This window comes from Fusarium falciforme, chromosome 1 (assembly GCF_026873545.1).
Source record: "Fusarium falciforme chromosome 1, complete sequence".
In the NCBI taxonomy this organism is placed as follows: domain Eukaryota; kingdom Fungi; phylum Ascomycota; class Sordariomycetes; order Hypocreales; family Nectriaceae; genus Fusarium; species Fusarium falciforme.
In genome coordinates this window covers 2,993,280-3,017,647 of record NC_070544.1, presented here as the reverse complement: position 1 = coordinate 3,017,647, position 24,368 = coordinate 2,993,280, and the positions used below count along the sequence as shown (strand labels likewise).

The following is a 24,368-nucleotide window of genomic DNA, read 5'->3' as shown; positions in this document are numbered from 1 at the left end:
GTTGGCTAAATCCGTCACTTCCATTCCCTTCATTCCTGTCAACGCGTGCCGCGTATAGGATCCTCCGCCACCAAACATGGACGAAACTCTAAGGGAAGATGTAAAGTGATTCAGCCTTCCCGAAAAATGTGTTCTTTCCTTCTGTTCCTTTCCCTTCTTCCGTATTGTCTCCCGGTGGTGGTGTAGCACTGTCCTGTGCCGTTATTCGTCATCTGCTGTGTTTGTTGCACTGGCCTTCCACCACTTCCGCCAACTCAGCTTCCAAACTCCTTACCAATATTGTTAAAAATGTCGAGGCTGCCGCCTTTCATTATTGCTGTCCTATTCCTCCTCATCGGCCGCGTCACACCTCTTACCATCCGAGATTCCGGAAGTCAAGACCCAAAGATCTACAAGGAATCCAACAAGTACAAGTACTATGGCTGCTACAATGAGACGACCGATATCACAGACTCTGCTGAGGAACGTGCCCTCACCGGCGGTACCCATCTTGTCAAGGCGGGCAAGATGACGGTTCCTATGTGTCTCGAATTTTGCACTTTCAATGGCACCGAGTATGCATTTGCTGGACTTGAATGGTCGCGGTGAGCTGCTTCATTGTTTAGAGGCTGACGTTCTTGACTAACACACTCATTCTCTAGGGAGTGCTGGTGCGCCCCGTATCTATCTGCCCTCTCGGAGAAGCTTCACGACGATAACTGCACAAATCCGTGCGAGGGAAACTCTTCTCAAGTCTGTGGTGGTCCATTAAAGTTGAGCGTATACGAGTTGTCAAAAGGGGGTGATGCACCAGACTCGGCAGCCATAACAAGGGCACCATGGCCATTGTTACTCACTGCTTTGTTGGCTGCATGGTTCTTTTAAGACTTGAGGCAAAGGCCGAGAAAACCTCGAGTTGTATAAAAAAACATAGAGTAGCGATGTCTATAATAAAGGGGTATAACGTCATGTCTATCCTGTCATTCACGATCCTGACTTACACCGTTGCCTTGATCATAATCTTTACAACTTCAGAGGAGCCATGCCTCGCTGTTTCACTGCACCCTGAACAGCATCCTTGACACTCTGAACTGACCGTCTCCAAGACTCCTGGCCTCTTCCATCTCGGCCATCTTGTTCTACAAGAACATCCAACCACTTGACCAACTTGGTTGCCTTCTCCAAGTCGCGCTCTTCCTGAATCACTCGCACAAGGAACTTTTCCAGAACTTCAACATCTCTTCGGTGAGGTCCTTCCTTCCTCGTCTCGCCGTGCCATGCGTCTAGCATGTCTTTGACCTCTCGAGTAGAACTCACCCCCAAACCTGGAAATGTGACCTTGCGTGGCACTGGGGCGAACTGAATTCTACGCTGGCCACCTGGCAGTAGCCCCTCAGGGTCAGGAGTATTCTGCTTCCGCGAGGGAGCATCAAGCCCTGATTGTTGGGCCAGTTTCCGGCGCCGATGATCAGCAAGTACTTCTTTTCGCACGTCTTCTGGTAGTTCTGACAGGAACTCTGGGTCGAGTTCTTCGATTTCCTCCTCAAAGGCGTCGCCCACAGAAGCCGCGGCTCGGAAATTAGTTTGCAACAGACCAGCCTGGGCATCCTTTTGCCGCTGAGCCTTGCTAAACAAGCCTCTCGCGCCACCTCGTTTCGTAGGTGTACTGGGCTTCTTTGGCTGGATAGTGCGGTCTTTCCTGGGGGACTGGCGTGGCGTGGCCTGCCTTGGCTGTTGCCCGTAGGCAGCGAGAATCTCAGCCTTCATATCATCGGGTAGTGCATTGAAGACCTCAGGATCGACTTGAGACGGCATCGTATCGAGCGACATCGGGCTCTGAGACCTCGACTTCAATGCGGAAGACTCAGCGCGAACCTCGGCTGCTCTGGACTTTTGTGCCATGAGTTTGCTGCGGATGTCACTCGGCAGTTCTGCAAGGATGGAGGGATCCGCGTTGCTTGGGATAATGAACTGAGTCCCGGAAATATTGAGAGGAGTCTTTGCTTTCGCATCATCTTGACTGGCCCTCGCAAGGACCATAGCAGGGTGTATTCTTTGCTTTCGAGGTGTCAAGGGATCATCAGCAATCGGGTCTAGCTGAACCTCGCGGCTTGGCGTGCTCTTTGGTTTCTCTGGGCTGTCCATCTCATCAATATGCTCTGTCGTAGACGGCTTCCTGGCGGGAGACGGCTTGGCAAAAGCAGTAAAGACAAGTTTCTTCTGACTTCCATCCGGTGCTCCTGCGTTCGCTTTGATAGCTTCGAGTTTCGTCATTTGTACTCCAAGTCCACGAAGATCGCCGGGGCTGAACTTGAAGGACCGCAGTACTGCAATGGCTTCCTTGCCAATGGTTTGATAGCTGTTGGTGGGAACACCAAAGGTGATGCTTTTGTTGAAGGTATCGCATTTGCCGTGACCTAGATGCTTTGCAGGATCAAGGGGTGCATCCATCGACCTTCTCATGATCTTCATGGTCAACTGCTTGCCCTTGACCTGCTCATTCAAGAGCCGTCTTTCGAGTTCTTTGCAGAGGTTATATATAAACTCCTCGGCCTCTGCTTGGTTGACAAACCGAATGCCCCAGCTGACTTCTGCCGAAACCGATTTGCGTGGTGGTTGCTCTCCGACCTCCGTTTGGTCGATACCGCGGGCGTATTCCCAGAGCTTTTCGCCCGTCTTCGGGCCAAGCACTGCTGTTAGACGCTCTTTTGATAAATCTCGCATGTCTTTGACGTGAACGATACCGATTTCTTCGAGTTTCCCACCAATACTCCGAGCGACCCCAGGGAGCTGCTCAACTTTCAGGTCTCCAATCAGATCAAGTAGCTCCTCTGGTTTCACCTGGTACTGTCCTGCAGGTTTCGCTTTTCTCAGGGCTACTTTGGCCTGTAGAATATTTGCGCCAATTCCAACGGAAACATGACAGCCCGTCTGCGACTTGACCTTTTCACGAAGGTTTCTGGCAAGGCTGTCTGCCATATCTCGTTCTCTGCTGATGTTTCCACCATCTTGTCCAGTGCCTTGAGAACCGGTATTCGTCATTACGATGGAAGTGATATCGACTAGAGCTTCATCAATGCTGACGCTTTGTACCAATCCGCCTACGCTCATGATCGATTCATAAAACTGGCGGCTTGCTTCTTCGTACGCGGGAAAGTCGTATGGCAGAACCTTCAAGTTGGGGCACTTTTCAAGTGCCGACTTCATCCACATGCCATTTTTGACACCGAATTCTCTGGCTGGATAGTTGCAACTTGCGATCTCGGATCCTGATCCTGTGCCGTGTGCGACAACTGTCGGTTTGTCGATGTACTCTGGGTGCTTTTTTAGGGAAACCGCACAGAAGAAGCTGTCAAAGTCGACATGCATGACATATCGTCTTGAGCCAGGCCGTCTCTTGACCTTGACGCCTGAAAGGCCCTTTTCCGCAGCGAGTCGCTGCATCTTCGACTTCAGCTCTGCTTTCCAGGTGGAGAGATGATGTAATCGGCTCTCCGAATAGAACTGCTTTAAGAAATCGGGATTGGCGGTTGACGACTTTCTTAACCGAGGATCAGACAGTAACCATGCATTGTGCTCCTCTGAAGTCATTGGCTTTGATGTGTCTGGGGCTTTGGCTTGCTTTGCAGATACAGAGGGACTGTCTGCTACCGCCGCACCCAGGCCCTCTTCGGCAAACCCAGCATCTTTCGCCCCTGGTGGCAATGATTCTCGTGATAATCGCTCCAGAGACGTGCCCCGCCTCTCAGAAGATGGACTGTCAATATCCATTGTATTTGGCGTAATAGGCGAAACGCCGGCTGGTGGCCGTACTGGAGTTTGCGCCTTCTCAGCAAGCTCACTAAGCGCTTGGCTGGGTAGTGATGCGGCTTTAAGCTGGCTGGTGTAAAAGCTGCCGTCAGTCTGTTCTCGGTAGCCCTGTTTCGGACGGGGAGTTGATTGCGTGAGACCGCTACTGCTGTCAAATTTGAGCACCTTTTGCCTGGGTCCTTCGTCTAAGACACGATAATTGGACCAAGGGAGGAGCTGTCCGGCCTCGATTGACTCCATGATCCATGTGGGCTTGACAATCCGGTATCGACTAAAGTCAACGGACTTTTTGGGGGGTAGTGTTGAGGCAATGATGTGAGTGGCCATAGTCTTGGAGTCCAAGTATTGAAGGAATCCGCCGCCATGCTGCACAATCTCGCGATGAAGGCTATGTTCTATGAGCTCCACTCGGAATAGGAGTTATCAGATATCACTTACACATGTAAAGGTGGCTGAGTGTAGCCAGTAACGTGTGCGACGATGCCTTTGAAGATCTGAGGCTTATCTGATGACTCGCGCATGTCGGCATCCAGATTTTGGAGTTTGATCTTCTTGCGCCTAAAGTAGTCGCCGAAACCATTGAAGGAACTGGCATCGTACTCCTCTCCACCTTCATCTTCAAAGGTGTGAGATTCAATGCGTTTCCTCACTTGAGAGGAGTTTTTATCAAGAACGCTCCCCATCTTGAGGTCTCGTGATGTGGTAAAAGGCTGGCACCTAAGTTCACGTTGATGTTGGTGGATAGGAATGTGCGCCTCGATCGTGGGTAGCGCTCATACTTTGCCTCAAGATTTGCCCTGCTTTTACATGGAGCTCTCGCGAAATGAAAGCATATTGAAAAGCTTGGCAACCATGATAATGTGACCGTTTCTTGATGAGCGTGTGTTCGTAATGGATGTCGGTGAAGTTGCCAGTTACATGGAGAGCAGATGCGTGAGTGATGTTGACCGCGTAAAGTGGAGCACGTGGACGCGCCTTTGAACACGACAACCCGTGACTTGAGTCTGCTGCGCCACACACATCAGCCACAGATCGCAAGGCTGAATATCGATCTCCATTCATCATCTTGCTGCTGTCAACCCAGCCTCTTTTTGTTTTTAGCAACTCTCGTTTTCCTTTCGCTGCCATGAATAACGAACAATTTCGGAAGCTTATTCAAGCAAACTCAAAAAAGAGCCCTGCAGGCAAAGATGGCGCCTCTACAGCTTTATCATCTACCCCAGGTGGGAGCGCGCTGGGTTCGCGCCAACGATCGAGCATCCCAATGACGCCGTGAGTGGCTCCTATTTTGTCCGTTACAAGTTGCTGACGTGATTATGATAGACGCTCTGTAGGGGGTGCCCAAGCCGACTTTGCGCGACAGCTCGCCGAGCGAAACTACGCGACGCGACCTCAGAAGAAATTCAAGTCATATGATCCCAAGGGCGTCAAACTCGCCTCTGGATACGTCGATCGAGCGAAAGAACGCGATGAAGATGCAGAAGATGATCGCGCCGAGAAACTTAAGGAGCTTGAAAAGCAGCTAAAAGATGAGGAGATTGACCAAGAAACCTTCGAAAAGCGACGATTCGAGATTGCGGGTGGAGATCTAGGGAGCACCCATCTGGTGAAGGGCCTCGACTTTAAACTATTGGAGAAGATTCGGCGCGGAGACGATATTTACGGGGAGAAAAAGGAAGAATCGGAGCAACAAGCCGAGCCTGAGCTGGACGTCGACGATGAATTCGATCAACTTGAAGGGCAGGAGGTTCAAGCTGTCGCCAAAGAGAAGGCCGAAAAGAAGAAGGGACAATTATCGACAGTATCGCTTGCGCCTGGGAAGAAGCGAACACGAGATCAAATTCTGGCCGAGCTGAAGGCATCAAGAGAGGCAGCCAAGGCGCAGCAGGAAAATGCCCTGGGAGACAGGTTCAAAAAGATTGGAGCCAAGCAGAAGGCCGGGTCACGAATAGAGCGAGACAGCAAAGGGAGAGAGGTCTTGATCATCGTGGACGAGGACGGACACGAGAAGCGTAAGGTCCGCAAGATTCAACCCGGGGAGGGCAAGGAAGCCGAGGCCAGTAGAGCTGGTCTCTTGATGCCGGACAAGGATGCAAAGCCGCTTGGAATGGAGGTTCCAGAGGAATACCGCAAAAAGGTAGAACCAGAAGAGGAGGAAGACATTGATATCTTTGAGGGAGTAGGTGACGACTACGATCCACTGGCAGGCATGGATGGATCAGATTCAGACTCTGATGCAGACGATGAGAAGTTGAAGAAAAAGAAGGGAGAGGAAGACGAAGAAGAAGGCGAAGTTGCCGACAATTCTATGCCTCCACCGCCGAAGCCTCAAGCACCAGCTGCGCCGCGGAACTACTTTCAGGGCGCCAAGACTGGCCTTGTATCTGAAGAACAGAGCAAGGCGCCGTCAATGTCAGATCCAGCCATCATGGCAGCCATCAAGCGTGCAGCTGCTATCAACCCTATCAAGAAGGACAAGGGCGATGCGGATTCTGATGAGGAGGACCAGGATGAAGATGCGCGGGCCAAGGCGATGGATGAACGTCGCAAGAAGCTCCTGCAGATGGCAGATCGCGACGATGAAGATCTTGACATGGGCTTTGGTACTAGTCGCTTTGCTGATGAGGAGGACTTTGACGATAGTCGTGTCAAGCTCTCGAACTGGGGCGAGGATGACGACGGTGAGGGTAAAGCTCGAGGCGGATCATCAAAGCGAAAACGAGGACCAAAGAAGCGAAAGGGCGACGCTAACAGTGCCGCCGATGTATTGCGGGTTATGGAGCAGCGGAAGAAGTCATGATGGAGTTGCGTGTCATGAAACATCCTATGCATGCGTGGCTAATGACAGGCCAGCTAGATTGGCGCATATAAGGCACTCCCCGCATAATACCCGTCCATACTGCCAGTGCCATGTATCAATCCGTCATTGGCAACATCCAGGACAGTTACTGTAATCCAACCTTGATGCCATAGTCGAGTCAGTGGACCACGTTGGCGTGCACTGTTGCACAGGAGGTCTTTGTTTGTTTGGCAGACCCAGCGAGCGATAGGACAAGTGAGGGGCAAACCCCACCATAAGCTCCGTCAGATTGAGAAGGGAAGGTGAAGAGTGCCCCTGGTCTGATGAAACGTCGCAACTCCAAATTAATCTAAGAAACATATGGTTGCGTGTGAAGAAGATATCCTCTCTTTCTCTTTAAGTACACTTGCTTCCGTGACTTTCATCCCGGTTACCTACCCGTCTTCGCCTACCTCATTCTCTATCACCTAGAACCATGTCCGAAGCTCAGATCCCCGTCTGGCTAGACTGCGACCCGGGCCATGATGTACGTATAAGCTGCCATGGACATCTCAGATCGAGCTGGGTTGCGGCCTGGTATCGAGATAAGCGACAAAGATTCAGTTACATTTCTGCTCCCCTGGCACTCGCTTCTCGGTGGCGTCTTGTCTGAGTGACCAACCACTAATAACCTCGCAGGACGCCTTTGCCATCCTTCTCGCTGCGTACCACCCCAGCATCAGACTGCTCGGCATCTCAACCATCTTTGGCAACGCACCTCTCAAGTACGTCCTTGGACTTTACGCCAGCGCAACAAAGGCTTCACTCACAGTTCCTCGTGTCCTAACCTGTTCTTATCGCGCAGAAACACCACTTACAACGCCGCCTCACTCCTCACCGCCATCGGCAGGCATGACATCCCACTCTACGTCGGTCTAGACAAGGCCCTTGAGCGCCCTGCCATTCATGCCCCTACGGATATTCACGGCGACTCTGGCCTCGATGGCACCGATCTGCTCCCCAAGCCACTTGTCTCGCCCTCTTCCGTCCCGGCCGTTGAGGCCATGGCCGAGGCCATCCGCGCCGAAGCCCCCGGCACCGCATGGATCGTCGCCACCGGCGCTCTAACCAACGTCGGCGCCCTCTTCCGCAAGTACCCGGAGCTCGTCAGCCATGTCAAGGGCGTGAGTCTCATGGGCGGTTCCATCGGCGGGGGATTCTCGGATGCGCCCCTTGGTGAGGTTGACGGCCATCCCAGAATCGGCAACTACACGCCCTGGGCCGAGTTTAACATTCTCGTCGACCCAGAGGCTGCCGCGACAGTGTTCCATACCAAGGAGATCGCGGCCAAGACCACGATTGTGCCATTGGACCTGAGCCACCAGGTCCTGGCAACTCCCGAGGTGAGAGAGATGCTCCTATACGGGCCTGAAGCCGAAAAGACAGGTCCCGGAAAGACAACTCTGCGGACCATGCTCGTTGAGCTTCTCTACTTCTTTGCGCAAACATATGCGTAAGTTCAGTTCTAATGATACTCGTACGACTTGAAGTTGACAATCACAGTGACACCTTTGGCATCACCGCCGGACCTCCTCTGCATGATCCCATAGCCGTTGCCGCTGTGCTCATTGGCACTGAGAGCGAAATCCCCTTCTCCGAGTGGGATGCCAAGCACAGTGAGCCGCCGGAGCACAATGAGCGATTCGAGGTGACCGTCATCACAGAGGGCACCTTCGATGAGGCCAAGGCAGGAAAGCAGACGGGACGTACATTGGCCAAGCTCCTCCCCCCAGGAGAGGAGGGTGTGAGGATTCCTCGCAGCGTCGACACTGCCAAGTTTTGGCAGGTTATTGAGGAGTGCATTGAGCGAGCCGACGCAAAGAATGCCGAGCTTAAGAGTGCCAACTAAAGAGATGGATAAGACAAGAAATGGGGGATCGTATTGCGCAAGCATTCATGGGTATGATTGATGGCTATCATGATGACTCTATTAGATTACTTTTTGTCTATAATTCTTCGCGAATGACCGCTTCGGCGCCTGAATCCCAACTAAGCATGAATCGCATCGTCTGCTCATAAGTCCAAAGAGTGACAGCGCTCGCCGGCGCCGCCTTGATGAGACTGATAGGCAGGCCCTTGTAAAGACCGCGGAAGCCCTCGGTTCGCAGGATAGATCGAATCGCTCCCCGCGCCGTTGAATATTCCGGTATGTTCTCATACACGTATCGACTTCGAGATGGACCCTGGACCTGGATACGTTTCCGCACCAGGTCGAGGGGGAACACGGCCGTCTTGGCTATAATACTAGCCACCATGCCTGCAGTAGCATCTCCGCTACCCCAAGGCATATGCAAGCCTTCTAACGAGATCCTGAGAGACTCGTATGAGACGAAAAAGAGACCCATGAACGGCACAATCTGGCCGAGGCCAGGTCCAATGCCCCGAAAGAACCCCCTCCAACCCTCGTCACGTTTAATATCCCAGATGGCGCTTCTCAGCGACCGGTAAATGCGATGACGTCCTTGAGCCGCAAACCGTGTCCTCAACAGGTCGAGAGGATATGTAATACCGGTTGCGGCAGCACCGGAAGCGGCACCAGCGATAAAGCTCTCGGCGGCATCAGGTAGACGTGTCGGGAAGGCTGTTTGGAGGAAAACGGTCGTCGAGCGGTAGGTTGTGAACTGAACTGCGCCGTAACATACATATAACAATTCGGCAGGGACATTGCCCTTCCACAGGCCTGTGATTCCTTCATGCTTAAGGATATGTTTTAGGGTCGCAAACGCCCCTCGGTATGCGGGAGCTTCGCGTAAAGGTGCGAGGGGATCGGAGAGGGAGAAAGGTTGGAGTTGGAGGCGGATCTTGACGACGTCGAGGGGAGAGACGACAAAGCTGGATCGCATTAATCAGCCTTCACGTATTCAACAAGCGGGAACTGGCAACAACATACCGAGAGACCAGACCTGCTATCGCACCCGCAGACACAGTCTGGAGTCTGGAGCCCTGGTCACCAAGTCAGCTTCTGTCAGAGGAAGCGTAAAAGTAGCATATCTACCTCATCCTTGAGGTGACCTTCTTTGTGCGACATACACGCGGCCTAGGTCCTGTCGGACCGTGGCTCTGTGCAAATAGATCAATGGGCGGAACGGATATCAAGAGCGCTCTGCAATATGCGCAAGCGATTTGAGCAACAGGCGATGGTGATGGTAATGAAGAGTTGTCGAAGTTGTTGAGGACGATGACCCAGAAAACCCGAAAAGTTACTGATAAGGGTCGAAAGATGACCGAACAAGGGAACGTCGGGGGCAATTATGCCGATGAGGAAGGAATGCACGAGACGGTTAATGTGTGGCAGGTAGGTATCGATAATTATTAGATGAATCAAGACATGACAGCTCTGATGAATGTCATGCAAAGTTCAGCGCCTAGCATGATGTTTTTTGCATGTTTGGGTTGTTGAGGCCGTCATCGTCACGGGAATTGAAATCCGTGGCCACCTGCACCGAAAATTTCAGTGTCACCCGCCCGCTCACTCCGACGATTCAGTGACGACATGGTCACTTCAGAGTGGACGGGTGGAGGCGGCTGTAGGCGGTGCACTCGGCTGTCTTGTCTTGATCTCGATGGAAGCAGGCATGTCTCTCGCCCTCGGAAACACAGCGGCCTCCCAGCCGGACAAGTCAAGCGGACATGTATCTTCAAGCCATTTTTTTCATGTTGAGGTCCGATGGCGGCTGTTGGGGGGCTTTAATATCCATCGATGGCTCGCAAGCCCCTGCGTTGGACCGAGGTTGAGATCTCGAGAACGAACCCTGCATGCAGGTCTCAAGAAATACTGTGTTATCGTGTGCCGAGGGGGCAGTCAGAATAAAGCCTTCATTCTGAGTCGAGGCTTGTGCCCAAGTCACACGGTGCTTTTATGTCAGGCTCCTGACTGAGTGGACCTTTTGTACACGGGCTAACCCTGCAAGGCTGGGCGATTTGAAAGCGTCGCGAGGCTCCACTGAACTCGGGCCGCTGGAACCAACCAATCTCAACCAATGTTGGCGTTGAATCTCTCAGTGAGGCAAGTGAAGCAGGCGAGGCACAGTGAGGCACAGTAGAGGCTGGAGGTGTTCTTCCATCTGCTTGAAGTAACGACAACTCAATGCCAATCACGTTAGCTCTAGAAAGTCACATTTCAATTGGTGAGAGAAATGATCACTTTTTAAACACAGCAACAAGCTACAACGTAAAAACAGCATAGCTCAACCGGTGACAGCACCCACGTGGGGCTTCAACCGTCGCGTCTCTACGTACCTACAGTACCCCACGAACTGCGGTGCTCCTCCTCAGCCTCACTGCACCCCTCAATGCGTTAGCTTCCATTGCTCCGAGTCCCTGAAGCCCGGAATTTCAACTGGGAGGTTGCTTTCTCCGGCATTCCCATTGGCTGGCCCGTCGGTACTCGCTGTAACTCAGTCCCAGCCCGCACACACACGGACGATACCCGGGGCCGGAGCCTAGAACTAGAACAACTGGGAGGCACGTCACTTGATGGCAACTGCCCGCTGATGCAACTTGCCGCATCTCCGATCCTCTACCTTCTGTTCTCGGCTCTCTTCCTCTCTCTTTATTAACCTCACCCTCCCTCACTCTTCTTCTTTATATCTCATCCTATTCCATCATCTTTCCCCTTCAACTCGTCTTACTCGAAACGACTCCGTCAAATCCTTGTCCGTCCTCTTTGCACGTGTTGACGAGGTAGCTCCCTGGGTAGCTATCCACCACATCGCCGCGGTCCGACCGAAGCGACGACACAGAGTTACACGTGAAGCCTAGCCACCTGGTTAGAACGATCACGGTCTCGATCTCGTTATTGCGACGACCGGACGAGGCATCGCTGCCACCATAACAACCGACGACTCCCAGCTTGCACTACCAAGCTCTCTCTCGAATCCGCCACAGACTCTCACAATGGCTACCACTCCAGTCCCTCCTCCAGACACTGCGCAGCTCTTGGCACCATTTCTTCCTGCCATTCCACCAGCCGCGATCTCGAAGCAGCCAGCCATTGGCATTCTGCCTCTCCTATCTCCCATCCTTCGCCAACGAGTCAATATCCTGTCCTCCTCAAGTACCGAGCCATGGCTGCGCCTTCTCTGCTACGACACATCCAAGGTGCCTGAGCTTACCCAGATTGCCCAAGGCGGCAGTCTTGAGCCTCACCCTGTATCCGGAGAGGTCGAGGTAGACTGGGATTACGATGCGGAGATCCGCTATCGCCGTGTGGACCAAGAGACTCTGCAGGCTTTGGTCGCCCTCTCCAATCTTGGCCTGGCCTTTCAGCTCGTTTACTGTGTAGGCGACCAAGAAGGGGGCGGCGACGGGTGGAGGGTTGGCGAAGTCACTACCACGGACAAGCCATCTCCGTTCTCACAGTTTGGCGGTGTCTCCAATATTGCAGAGGCTGAGCGCCAATTTGAAGAGGCCCAAGCAAAGAAGGCGACCAAGCAAACAACTAGTGCGACCAACCACAGTTTACACGTCCCGAATGGCGGTCTTGAAGATGAGGACGATGACGACGATTACTGGGCGCGATATGATGCAACACCTGCTCGCACACCCGCCCAGAAGCAGTCACCCGCTCCCCCATCTATGCCAACTTCTCAAGTTGGGGACCACCGCACTTCTTCAGCCGAGGACGCATATTTTGCGCAGTACGACACTGTCCAGCCCGCCATGGACAATCACGATCCTGACGAGGAAGAGGCGGCAAAGCAGGCGCAGATTGTTCCACCCCTTGGGCTTGGACGGGTCATGACGCACGACTCTGCCGAAGCCACAGAACTTAACGAGACACAAGGGGCATGGACATTGGCCGAGCTCGACAAGAGTGATTCAAGCCCAACCCGAAGCGGGGATGACTCTGAGCGCCACGCTGCTCTCCTGCACCCGCGCCCAGCCTCGAGCGCCAGCTCCAACGGGTCGGAAACGGTCGCCAAGCTTGAAGCCTCAGCCGGAAAGCAGGAGCAGAACGAGTTTGGCGTCAAGCAGCATGTCTCGCGTAGCATTCGCAGTCTATACATGCTTGCCCGTGCCTCGGGTATCGATCGTCAGGAGTTTGAACGCATTATCCATACCGAGCTTGACGTTCTCGGCATGGTGGAGGATCACGATTGAGCATCTAATGAAGGGAATATGACAAATGCCAGCGACTTTTTTTGCTATTTGATGGATGGAATGAGTGGCAAGGTGGGGGAGTCATGGTTGAGAAATCTCAGTCTGCATGTAAGGCGTTATCATGGGCATACGATTGGGGACAATTCCCGTCAAGGCGATATAAGTTTTTGAAAGGTTTTTGGGTCATGCATGGCAAGGTCTTGGACATGGCTATTGGGCTAGTGTGTGCCTCTTGAAAGAATGAAACAAATTTGAAATATGAATCATACAGATGTTCATGAATGATTTGGCCTACATAGTAGGCAAAGTTGGTCAACCACCCATTCTAACACGGCGATCTATTGAGTGTGATCCTACTGGAGCTCGCTACATTTGGAGATGTTTGTCAAAGAGCACAACGAGCTCCAGATAGCAGGTTTCGTATTAAATCATGATATAGTGACCGAAGTTGTTTCATCAGCGCAAAGGCTTTCAAGTAGATTCAAACTCCGATCCCACAGCCCTTTGTGCGAGGATAACTCAAAGAGAACTCCAATAATACCGTCCCAAACGAATGAGCACCTAAATTTTTGAAAGACGAAACCTGCCATCTACCTTCATACTCGTCCACCATCAATCTTGCGCTCATGTATTGTGAAAGTTCATATTAGTAAAGCTCATGGCAGCATCAGGCAATCACAAGGTTGTCCAACGCAATACGCGCAGTCTCCAGGACCTTGACGCAGGTGCGCTGCTCCGGTGTGCATGGCTTCGAGGGGTAGATGACACCAGAGACTCCGTCATGCGGGTGACCAGCAGCTACGAGGGCATCCAAGATTTCATGGCGCTTGCGACTCCGTTCCTCGAGCTGTTTGACGACATCCCTAAGGCCCGGCTGCCTGAATCGCTGGTTCTTCGGTACGGTCGAGCCCGTTTCGTCGAGCCCGTAGACATCGAGGCGGAGGAGTCCGCGAATAGTAAGCCTCCACATATCAGGCTCCATGCTCTTGTTGTTGTAATTCTCAATGACAGAACATGAGCCGGCATTGTCGCCAACACGCCCCCACAGACCGCCAATATCCTTAAAGGAGAACCAGAATGATCGCCCATGTTTCTTGGCAGCAGCTGTTTCGGCATCGACCATCTCGAGAATGGTAGCGTAGGCGTTGCAAGCAGAAGGCACCAGCGTGCCTATCAGCATAAGGTTCTGAAAGCACTGGATCGGGGGCGGCTTCGTCGGCTCATCAATCAACGGTTTGGAGCAGACAGAACATTCAATAACATCGTGAGCGATCTTGGATGCGTTACGAGCAACACGCATAGCCGGTATAACCTCATCGGGAAGGCGAGTGAGAGAGTCTAGCGCAAGATAGAGCGATGATAGACACCCGCAGGGCACAGTGGGAACAGAACGCAGCGAAGGAGGCGGTGGTATCGCAGCTATGTCATCAGGGGAGCCAACCGACGTGCCGTGGTCGCTTTCAAGTGTCGAGCCGGGTGGTGTAGAGGCATTCGAGTGGTCATGTGTCTGCCGGGGACTGAGTTGGTCGGCCATGTATTGCTGCAGTGATGTGTTGATGTCCTTAGATGCAAGGGCCTGCGAAAGATCAGGTTCGTCAAAGCTGATAGTTCCAAGAAGGTCTACGCCACTGAGAGTCAATGGAGGACCCCCAGAGGTCTTTTGGGTTGCCGGTGCATCGTGCCGGAGTAACTGAGGATCTGTAGGAAGTGTATCGAGGTAGTTGTTGGGCAGCAGGTCCCAGAACTCGAGATTTGAAGAGGCAGACTCGTCTAAGAATCCGAGTCCCTGATCAAAACCATCAGAGGGCAAGGATGGATAATCATGAGCTTGGTCATGGAAGCCGTGGGCAAATGTCAAGCCTGTAGTCCCAGGTCCGGACACATCTTGAGCAGGCGGCAGGGGGGCTTCACTCTCCACATGTCGTCTCTTTCGAGGACGTCCCATTGGCTTTTGGGGGGAGTAGTGACATAGAATCCCCTCCTTCTTGCAACGGGAGCAACCATCGGGCTCCTTAGAGCAGGCGAGTTTTCGGGAACCTGATGACTGATAAGTCTCCGAGCTGGCGGGCGACCACTATCCCGGACTTACGGCATTCATCGCATGCCCGGTGCTTGGGCACGGAGTCGGCAGTCTGTGCAACCGCAGTAGATGCCATTTTTGGCCAGATGATGCGCTGGTTCTGGACCAACTCAGAGGGGCTGCTGATATCAATAAGACAAGGTGTCGGGCGTCGGGTGCTTTTGTTCGGGCGCCTAGGTGCCTACGCCGTGCATTCTCTCCGAAGGACAGGAAGACTGGAAGGGTTATGACTAATGGTTCGAGCTACAGCCTAAAAAGGCCACGAAGGATTGAGGCGAGATTGGAGCCTTGTTCGTCAGCACCTAGGTCTCGATTAGAACGATAGCTTGTGAAGTGAGGGAGACAACAAGGCTCCGTTCTTCAGGCGACTCAAGCGCCTGACCGCTTCCGGCTGACGATTAGTTATAAAGCTTGGGGTTGCATCGAGGCATCAACCCTGTGAGGCTTCTGGCCCATGCGGTAGTCCGAGTCCGACCAGCCGAATGAGCGTTGAGATACTGTAGATCATGGGGCGGGCGGCAATCGACTTGGGTCGTAAGCGCCCCATTGTAGCTTCTCTGTTGATAGCTCGCGGTGATGGACGAACGAGATGGTCAGGGCAATGAATGATTTATTTGCTATGAAAGATGAACTTCACAAGCTTGGTCGGAATATTCACCTACAACAATATCCTCGTGGCACCTTCCTGAGGACTTAACAAATTGGCCCGGGCCTGAATAGACAGACGCGGCAAGCACGACCCCGGTCCATGCATAGGTTATCGCCCAGCCCCCGAGCTGTGGAGCCCTCCAAGGCCCTGAGACCACTGAACGTCCACTGAAAAGCTTCTCTACGTTCTGACAATACAAGACGCGGCCTCAGCCTACTGGTGCTTCTGCTGACGTTGGACAAAGAAGCAATTCATCCGTTAGTGAGACAGCGTAAGGCAGAAAAACATGCACAATTGTTAGACCTGCTGCTAGGCTCGGAAGGCAGGCCCTAGTGACTCGCTCTGTCATCGACCGTGTGACCCTGAGCCTCTTGTCCCAGATCTTCACGCTGGCCCAAAAATCCTTCTCCACACCCATCACCATCATTAAATCGGGCCCCGATCAATGACCCTTTCATAGCCTGCTCCTTGATTCGGTTCCCTTGTTTTTCTTTTGAGACGCTCTTGACGAGCACAGAGTTCGCTTCTATCCTATCTCGAACGAGCCTTTTATTGTGGCTGTACTACGCACAGCGTTCGTCCTTTTGCCCGAGTTCGGAGCACAGTTTCAAGAAATCCGCAGCCTTCGACTATCCGCGTCATGAAATAGCTTCAGGCGCAGATCGTACAACTCTAGAAAGACAGCTTCTTTAGGGCAACGTTGGCTGCAACCTAACCTTGACCCTTGTCGTCAACTTCAGCTCCAACCCCAACCCATATATCCAAGCCATGACCCTGTTACCAGATCTTGCGTCTCTCGCTCGAATAGAGTATAGGGAGGCCTTTGCTCGCGCAGTTGCCGAGGGAACTCGAAGTCCCCTAGTCCTCCCATACTGTCTCCTCGGGCCTTTCATCCTACCTCCAGTTTACCTTGCTATCCCTCACAGAAACCGGCCATGGCTATACCGCTCTCGATGGCTCATCGTCGGATTCGTTGTTGCCTTTGACGCCAACATGATCCGGACCATGTCAAGCATGAACGTTGCCTGTGCTTACGCTTCTGGGCTAATGGGAATCTGGGGCATCCTCTCAACTCTGAACCTCCTCGTCTGGACTGATCCGCAGTCAAACTATGCGAGGGCCGTCAAACTTGTCAAAGACTCGACCAAGATGAACGGGGCGTCCAAGCATCATGTTAAGGAAACAAACGGATCATCCAAGGAAGATGGATTACGACAACGGAAGACAGGGTCTATCCCTGAGGCCAAAGATGGCGAAGAGCCCAGCAGGCTCGAGGACTCGGGCTGCGTTTGGCAGACCTTCCCTGAGAACGGTTCGTTTGGTGAGAGGCTCAACTGGACCTTTGATCTTGCCACCAACTTTAGAAAGATCGGTAAGTCTTCACCCATATCAGATGCCAATGCACTTATCACATGAACTCTTCTGACATCATGATAGGTTGGAACTGTTCCATCGCCTCAGTTCCCAGACCCAATATTCCTCACAATGTCCGTGATGGGGACCCAGTATCTCTCAAGGGCATGCCTATTATCTCAAGAAGCGGTTACCAGCGCAGTCTCACTCAAGCAGAGTTTGTATGGACGCGAATCCGCAATGTCGCCGTCATGTACGCCTTGCTTGATTTCCTGGCCGTCTTTATAGTCAAGGACCCCTATTTTATCTATGGCCCTGATCATGACCTCGAGCTGCCCCCTTTCCTAAGTCGCTTTCCCCCATGGCTTCTCCTCATGTACCGGGAACTCTTCAGCATGGGTGGTATCTTTACCCCTATTCAGGCCATATTCAACCTTCACGACTTGTACCAGTACTTCGTCTTCAGTTCTCTCTTCCCAGCACGTGGTGAGCTTTGGCAATACACCTCTATCTTCGGCTCATTCTCCCAGGTCCTCGATAGAGGCTTAGCTGGCTGGTGGGGTTCTTGGTGGCATCAGACCTTTCGTCTTCAGTTTGTTGCTCCCGCAAAGTATCTGGTTGACCAAGGTTATCTCAGCAAGAAAACATTGCTCACCCAGGTCATCACCATGTACATCTCGTTCTTTCAGTCTGGACTACTTCACGCCGCCGGAAGCATCTCTTGTATGCGAGATACCAAAATCTGGCGCTCTCCATGTTTCTTCCTCCTTCAGCCCCCCGGAATTGTCCTGCAGCATGCTGTGAACCATGCCATCGATAGGTACCTGCCCGGCACTCCACGACGGCTCCGTCAGGTATTCAACTTGGTGTCCTCTTTGGCCTGGTTATACCTGACGGCCTCATTCTTCACGGACGATATTGCATCTACAGGACTCTGGCTCCTGGAGCCTGTGCCAATTTCTCCGCTGCGGTGGTTAGGGTTTGGTCAGCCAAACGACCACTGGTGGAGATGGAACAGAGAACTCTTTCCTTTCTGGCATTCAGACAAGAGCTGGTGGAAGAGCGGTCTGCAGATGTGATGTATCAGGAGTCTCTCGAAGGTCAACAGGTTACACAGAGGTGTTTGGACGTGTGCAAAGAGGTTCATAGATGGCTGGGTAGAAACGGATGGGTATTCGGGTACTATAGACTAGGATTTCTCGCCAGATGGGACAGACTAAACAAACGCCCTTGGATGGTTCAGTTAACCATTTTCATGCTCCATCCTATTGCGTTTGAGAATTTGGGCGACTCTCATACTGCTTCCCAGAAGCCAGTCTGTCCACTTCTTTGCGTAGCCAGGCCACAACTGGCTGATATCTGCTCTGCTTCGCCGCCAACACCTCTCTAAATGCCAAGCAGGCCACACTAGTTTAGTCAGAAAATATGCTCACATTCATTTTCAAGGTCTGGGGCTACTTACAGTGCAACTTGTGATTTGCGAACGTCACATTTATACTGGGGGTATCGCATCGTTCGAGACTTACTAGTCAGGAGAAGAAAGGCAACATCAATAACCTTTATGATAGTTCCTAAATGCATAATCAGTAAAATGGTTCACAGCAGGGGGTTTGGGATCCATACGGACTACCAGCTCGCCGCTGGGCTGTCGCGATTTGCCAAGGCATCGGAGATATGCCCACATCTTCTTGGCTGTCTCGCCGAACGCCCCTTGCAGCGATGCGAGAACAGTTCGCGTCGAGTTGTGGGATGTATCATAAAACATGAGATGAGACTGAATCTTGAAGGCATCTATTGGGAGGAAAGTCTGTTAGCGAATATATGTGATCTAATGGACTGGTTAGACCTACTGAGCACTTTGCGCTGGAAGTTTTGACCTGGTGTTCGACCAAAGTCAACTGTAAGAGAGGCAGACACGTCTGTTTAAGCGTAAGCAATGTTCTTACATGATATCGTATAGAATCCATAGGGAAATCAGACTTACCCAGATTAGCGTCCCGCTGTCTGTCCTTGGTAATATCCAGAGTCTGACAGTTAATGGTGGTTCCGCAGTAAGGGAAGCCTGCCTGACCATCAACCTTGCGAACAGGAGTGCCATCATGCAACATATCAAAGTTGACCAAGGTCTTTGCCGGGTTGACCACAACGCCGTAGTCAGGGACGCCCTGGTGCATCGTGTCCACAAACCTGACAGCCTTGCCCTGATCCAACGTCACGAGGAGGAAGTCGTCAATGAGTCGCAACAGCAGGGTGTCCGGCGAGGCTAGGAAGCCCAGATATTGGGCTTCGAGATCAGCATAGAAGTAGTTGCACAGGAACGACGACAGAACAGATCCTTGGGGGATGCCTATCTTTTGCCTGTAGTACTTCTTGCCGACCTTGACTAGGTTCTGCTCAACGTGCTGGGTCAGGAGGCGCAGGAGCTCGCCAACGCTGTGAGTTTTTCGCATGGCACTGTCCACAAAGACGGTGTTTTTCTTCTTTCTTGCTAAATCCCTCTCGAGCCGTGTGGTAAAGTTGAAGGGTTCGCCCTCGGCCAGGGCTGTTGCGTGCCATCGCCGAATGGTTTTGGATGAGGACTTTTCACCTTCGAGCAGAGCCCGCTCGCCGGGCTTGACCTCGGCGTGCTTCATGATGGTGTACTTGTCTTGGCTTGGTATGGAACCCATGAGTTTGATAACTGCGGGTTGAGGGATCGTGTCGAAAGCAGCCTTGACATCGATCTTGGCAAAGTACAGCTTATCATGTCTAGGCCCTAGGGATTCCTTGAAAAGCTTCAACCGAGTGTATATATCACTCACGGAGAACATGGTAGACCCTAGTTTCGAGGGATTGGTATCCTAAAGCCCGTGGTTAGTCTTGGTTCTAAAGTGGTAGCGGCCTCACTGACCCTTTCCAGCTTCAACAACGTATGAACCGGTCCTAATATGGTATTGATACTGGGCCCCAGGGTTTTTGAGGCTCCTCGGGTCAGAGCCCTCCGCCTGAGATTCATGATGGGGCGGAGTTTGTCACCCTTTGGCAACAGACGAACTTGGCTGAAGCCAAGCCGCCTTGATTGGAGGACAGCCAATGCCTCGTCCAATCTGACCTCTTCAAACATATCCGCTTTGAGATCTGCCATAGCAGGCTCTGCAATGTGCTTCCAGACTTCGTGGCGGAAGTAAAAGACTTGGTATCGGTGGGTATTAGACTCAGTGACGTAGAAGTTGTTGCGAATTAGGGGTATCAGGAGGGAATCAAACACAAAGTAGAGAAACTCGTGAAAAATCTCGTGTCGCTTTGCAGTATCCGTCTTGCTAGGCTTCTGACGTGCTGAGCCCGGAGGCTGAAGCCAGGTTATGTCTGGGATCTTGAATGCTTAGTGAGTTGAAGCCAGCTGTCGAGAAGGTTGCCTACCTTCAAGTCTTGTGACATCTCATGCAGCGACATGGTTTCAAACCGTCTTAGTTTAACAAAATGATCGATTTTCTGCATTATCATCGATTCATTATGCTTCTGAACGTCTTCATCGCCCCAGAACTTGTGAGGGATGATTTTTGACAGCACCGCTTGACAAAATGCCGAGACCTGAGACGTCGGAGTTGCGAGGTCGACAAGAGATTTGCATTCTGGTAAGGCTGGGAGTTGCGTGTCTGTCCATACCTTTTCAGGGGGCTTCTGAGAGAATGCCCTCCTTCGGCGCGAAGCTGTTAACACAAGTTGGGACTGCTTGGGCTTGTGAGATGAGATGAAATCTTTCTCCATCTTCGGTTTCCGAGTTCGATGAGGTCTATCAAAAACACAGGGGCAATAATGTCGTAATAGTTCGACGTATGAGCAACGCCCATGGCGGGTTTGCAGACGCTCAACCAGTTGCTCCAAGTCACCACGAAGCCTCTTGGGTATCTTTGGCATCTGGATGCCAGTTTGTCCAGGTTTTGGCTGGAAAGCTGGCGCGATTTCTTCCTCTCTCAACGTATAGTCCTGGAACTTTTGGGAGGTCTTGGAGAAATCCACCTGCGAAGTGAAGACATTGTGTAGTCCAAACTGACGAGGAAACATGTACATCATGATTTTCAGCATGTGTTGTCGCTGAACGTTTTGATCAGATTTCCGGGGGTTACTTGGATCCGGGACACGAGGGTATCTGTTCAGAACATCTACACAATGTTAGTGACGTTGACCCGTCGACAAATCCGCGGGATAGTATTACGGATATGCTTGTAGCCAGGTTGGATCGAGCCTCGAGAAGTGAGAGAAGGCTTGGCATAGAATATTCTGCTCCTCACCAATGTGATATCTGCAGGTTTTCGGCATTCATTGGAAGATCCATTTCCAAGTGATACGTTACCCCCGGGAAGATCAAGCTCTGACAACGGTACACCTGGGAGGGTCAGTACAGTGAAACAGAGAAAGCAACAGGGGCTATTTACCTGTGAGCTGGTAGTAATTGTTGAAACCCGCCTGTACATTGACGTAAACAGAAGTATCAACAAGCAAGTCAATCATGATCTTTTCGCCAGCTCGGCCCAGGAGTGCCAGCAACTGCGGCCAAGGAGCTTCCCTAAGCGCCTTGACATGGGAGTTGGGGTAGAGGCTGAAGAGTCCTGGGATACTTGTATTTCCCTGATCACCTGGTCCAGCTGATTTTCTGAAGCCGTCGCAAAGTAAATGTTTCGACCGTCGTCCAGCTTTCAAGTCTCTAGAGAACAGGAGCCACACGACAAAGTCGACAATCTTGGAAACCAAGTCAGCACGAGAAGACATAAAGAATGGGACGCAGGCGGACCTCTGACTGTGAATACATTGAGCCGGCGATTCCATCCGAAATGCTAACATAAGATTCGTCTTCCTTCTGCGAGAAGACAAGCCATTGCTCCCATCGCGTGTCATCGCTGTCGCGAGCTTGGTCACGAAAACAAACAAGAGACGAATCCAATAGCTGGGACAATTGACTCTCAACCTCTCCAATGTTGTCGCCCTGGCCGATTGATGCCACTTTCTTGCGTCGAAGACGGGAACCTCGCGGCAAGCTGGAGAGAACATGGTCTCTTAGTGTGGTGACCCTAGCATAGCAGCGCTCCAAAAGATCGCGTCTCACAGGCGTGTCACTGCATGAACTTTTCTTCTTTGGTGTGTTTGACGTGTCTTCGGGGTCAAGCTTGCGCTTTCTCCCTACGATCATTTTGATAGATCGTGGGCTGACCATTCACGTCGCGCCTGTTATCGCGATGCATGTGGTTTCCTGAAGTCGAGATATGGAGATGGAGAGTAACACAGCCACAAGATCGTCCTGATGCCGATCGATTTCTGTGGCTGTTGCTTAAAATAGTGGCTCAGGGAGCTCGGGAGCTGGTCCCGATTGGGTAAGTCTCTAGTTTTAGCGTCCGGCTGGCGCCAGGGACTTGCAAAGGGTGTGGCACTGTTTTCGAGGTCTGAGCGCGGGTGTCTCGACAAGTTGAAGCGCCAGAGGTTACAACAAGAGACGTCCTCTGTCAATGGATGGGGAGGGAAGAATTGTGGCATGGTCGAGTCTGGTCCAAATGTCTCTAATGTGTGGTGGATTGTGTGTTCGAAATAGGAGTAGAATTCTCCGTACCTACCTGCGCAGCAGAGCAATGCCGAGGGCCAAGCCAAGTACCCTACTTGTCTTATCACTGAATTCCACCTCCATGGCCAACATGAACCCCTTGCTTCCCATCTTGCCTATTCGGAAAAACAAGTGGATTGACTTTCACCCGCTTGCGCAGGTACGAGGCATGGAAGCACGGCATCTCGAGGGGTATGCGGCCGTTAAAGACAAAGGGTGGGATAGGTGAGTTGAGGATGATTTCATGTGGCTTACAGAAAGCGACGCTGTGCTGCAGGAGATGACAATCGTTATCAAAGGAGCGGTGGTAGCAGCAACAACAGCATCGTCACAAGCTCCAGCAGCAGCAACACGCAGCAGCACAGTAGCACGGCGCAGGAACGGGGAGCACGGAGAGGACCCGGTCGCCAGGCAACCTGGCGCGATACAAACAAAAAATGTGACAACCCAGGCCTGCTGTCCAGATGGCATGGCATGGTACGATCGATTGAATTGGCTGATTAGCATGGGACCCCGGATCTACAACCACGTCGTCTGGAGTCTGGAGAATCGGCAGACAGGGTAATCAAAGACAGAGGAAATTTTCCCTCATTCTTTTCTATCTTCGGCAGTACCGGTAACGGTGGGATGGATGGAAGAGAGGGAAATTTTTGCAACCCATCACCCTCAGCTTCCGAGCGCGGGACAAGCCAGGACCAGGGCACACCCAGGTCCCATCACCCGGATCATGGATCATGGCGGAACAAGTCAGGGGTCGGCAGGGGAAGGGAGGCGAGGGAAGAGGGCCCGAGTCGCTGACAGACTGGGGTCGAAAGTCGGTCCCTGGATGGAAATATGGAAATAGAAATAGAAACCCGTTGCTAGGACACGAAGTCGGTCCATCCATCATTGGATCCATGGACAGCCACGGATGACATGACGAGATATCCCCCACCTTTTGGACAGTTCACAGTCTCCCAACAATGATCGAGATGTGTGCCAGAGGAGGAGGAAAGCCACGACAGAAGAAACGAAATGGGTAGGGGACAAAAAGGGGTGGTGGAAGCACAGCATCAGGGGACGGCAAGACTTGCAGACGGCCCGGGGTAACATTGGGATGTATGGATATGGATCTTGGGGCACCCAATATCTAGCAATCAATCATTGATTGATTGTCCCCAATATCTGGCGACAGAGGCGGCAGATTGAACCACATCACGTTCATCCGTCGCCCGGCGGGGTTCTCGCTCTCTGCACAAGATATTGCCCATCCTATCCCATCGCAGAGACCAGCAGTGACAAATTGCATGTCCCAGAGCACATCAGGCCGCGGATCAATGCCACAGTGCATGTCGCCATCTGGGCTCGGCTCGCAGCACTGGACGAACTGGCCAAGCGGATGGAATTGAGGCTGACGGATCGGCTGCCACACGAAACGGTTCGTGGCCGCGAGACGAGGTCGCTACCGTGAAGGGTGGAAATGGATTGGATCGCTGAGAACCCCTGAGGCTTGTCAAGGGGAGACAGAGACCGACGACCTCGATCCATTGCTTGGTTCTCGCGACTCTGCTGCTCTCGCCGGCCAATGCAGTGTTTAAGACCAATGTCGCATCTTCATCCGCTAAGAGACATCCATTGGAAACCCTTTGGGGGCCCCCAGCCACACACCACAATGGGGAGACTCGAGAGAGACACTAAATATTATCCCGACGAGCGAGGAGATCGGGATCCAGTGCTCAGTTACGTGGTGCACTGTATCACAGGCTGTAATGAGATGGGGTGTAAAGCATTCATTCAGGCCGAGTGCATCTGTATGTATCGGCATTTGTGTCCCTCCCTCCCATCTCCATCCATTGGATCCATTGGCATCCATGAAGAATGGATGGATGGGTTGATTGCCGACTCTGCACGAGTGGTAGGGGCCCGGCTCCTTCTCAGCCAACATCACATTGCAGTAGGTAATGTACAGTACTGTGCATTAGGCACATTACAGATGCACAGAAGC

General features: G+C 52.3%; 8 protein-coding genes and 1 pseudogene across 9 annotated transcripts, besides 1 other annotated feature; 5 read left to right on the top strand and 4 right to left on the bottom strand.

Annotated features, from left to right (window-relative positions):
• Positions 1 to 288: 288 nt before the first annotated feature.
• NCS54_00081700 (WSC domain-containing protein) lies at positions 289 to 864 on the top strand (the record flags this gene model as incomplete). Its single annotated transcript, XM_053146455.1, has 2 exons — positions 289 to 584; positions 642 to 864. 2 exons carry the CDS (start codon positions 289 to 291, stop codon positions 862 to 864), a joined length of 519 nt encoding a protein of 172 aa, XP_053002430.1.
• Positions 865 to 1,002: 138 nt separating this feature from the next.
• NCS54_00081600 (DNA repair protein REV1) lies at positions 1,003 to 4,472 on the bottom strand (the record flags this gene model as incomplete). The annotated part of the gene is made up of 2 exons (XM_053146454.1): positions 1,003 to 4,177; positions 4,228 to 4,472. The coding sequence occupies 2 exons, from the start codon at positions 4,470 to 4,472 to the stop codon at positions 1,003 to 1,005; spliced, it is 3,420 nt and encodes a 1,139-aa protein (XP_053002429.1).
• A 410-nt stretch (positions 4,473 to 4,882) lies between these two features.
• Positions 4,883 to 6,589, top strand: NCS54_00081500 (RED-N domain-containing protein; the record flags this gene model as incomplete). Its single annotated transcript, XM_053146453.1, has 2 exons — positions 4,883 to 5,061; positions 5,113 to 6,589. Exons 1-2 carry the CDS (start codon positions 4,916 to 4,918, stop codon positions 6,587 to 6,589), a joined length of 1,623 nt encoding a protein of 540 aa, XP_053002428.1. The 5' UTR covers positions 4,883 to 4,915.
• A 475-nt stretch (positions 6,590 to 7,064) lies between these two features.
• NCS54_00081400 (IU-nuc-hydro domain-containing protein) lies at positions 7,065 to 8,477 on the top strand (the record flags this gene model as incomplete). Its single annotated transcript, XM_053146452.1, has 4 exons — positions 7,065 to 7,115; positions 7,268 to 7,353; positions 7,434 to 8,081; positions 8,132 to 8,477. 4 exons carry the CDS (start codon positions 7,065 to 7,067, stop codon positions 8,475 to 8,477), a joined length of 1,131 nt encoding a protein of 376 aa, XP_053002427.1.
• Positions 8,478 to 8,574: 97 nt separating this feature from the next.
• Positions 8,575 to 9,656, bottom strand: NCS54_00081300 (Mitochondrial thiamine pyrophosphate carrier 1; the record flags this gene model as incomplete). Its single annotated transcript, XM_053146451.1, has 3 exons — positions 8,575 to 9,460; positions 9,519 to 9,571; positions 9,624 to 9,656. The coding sequence occupies 3 exons, from the start codon at positions 9,654 to 9,656 to the stop codon at positions 8,575 to 8,577; spliced, it is 972 nt and encodes a 323-aa protein (XP_053002426.1).
• A 1,868-nt stretch (positions 9,657 to 11,524) lies between these two features.
• NCS54_00081200 (Hypothetical protein) lies at positions 11,525 to 12,730 on the top strand (the record flags this gene model as incomplete). The annotated part of the gene is made up of 1 exon (XM_053146450.1): positions 11,525 to 12,730. The coding sequence occupies one exon, from the start codon at positions 11,525 to 11,527 to the stop codon at positions 12,728 to 12,730; it is 1,206 nt and encodes a 401-aa protein (XP_053002425.1).
• A 667-nt stretch (positions 12,731 to 13,397) lies between these two features.
• NCS54_00081100 lies at positions 13,398 to 14,931 on the bottom strand (annotated as a pseudogene). The gene is made up of 2 exons: positions 14,820 to 14,931; positions 13,398 to 14,767 (listed from the first exon to the last, which is right to left on the bottom strand).
• Positions 13,398 to 14,931: a sequence feature.
• Positions 14,932 to 16,227: 1,296 nt separating this feature from the next.
• On the top strand, positions 16,228 to 17,891 carry NCS54_00081000 (MBOAT-2 domain-containing protein; the record flags this gene model as incomplete). The annotated part of the gene is made up of 2 exons (XM_053146449.1): positions 16,228 to 16,831; positions 16,897 to 17,891. 2 exons carry the CDS (start codon positions 16,228 to 16,230, stop codon positions 17,889 to 17,891), a joined length of 1,599 nt encoding a protein of 532 aa, XP_053002424.1.
• Positions 17,892 to 18,077: 186 nt separating this feature from the next.
• NCS54_00080900 (Telomerase reverse transcriptase) lies at positions 18,078 to 21,979 on the bottom strand (the record flags this gene model as incomplete). The annotated part of the gene is made up of 10 exons (XM_053146448.1): positions 18,078 to 18,219; positions 18,275 to 18,383; positions 18,436 to 18,603; positions 18,663 to 18,731; positions 18,797 to 19,652; positions 19,703 to 20,164; positions 20,212 to 20,954; positions 21,008 to 21,178; positions 21,228 to 21,531; positions 21,584 to 21,979. The coding sequence occupies 10 exons, from the start codon at positions 21,977 to 21,979 to the stop codon at positions 18,078 to 18,080; spliced, it is 3,420 nt and encodes a 1,139-aa protein (XP_053002423.1).
• Between the last annotated feature and the right edge of the window lie 2,389 nt (positions 21,980 to 24,368).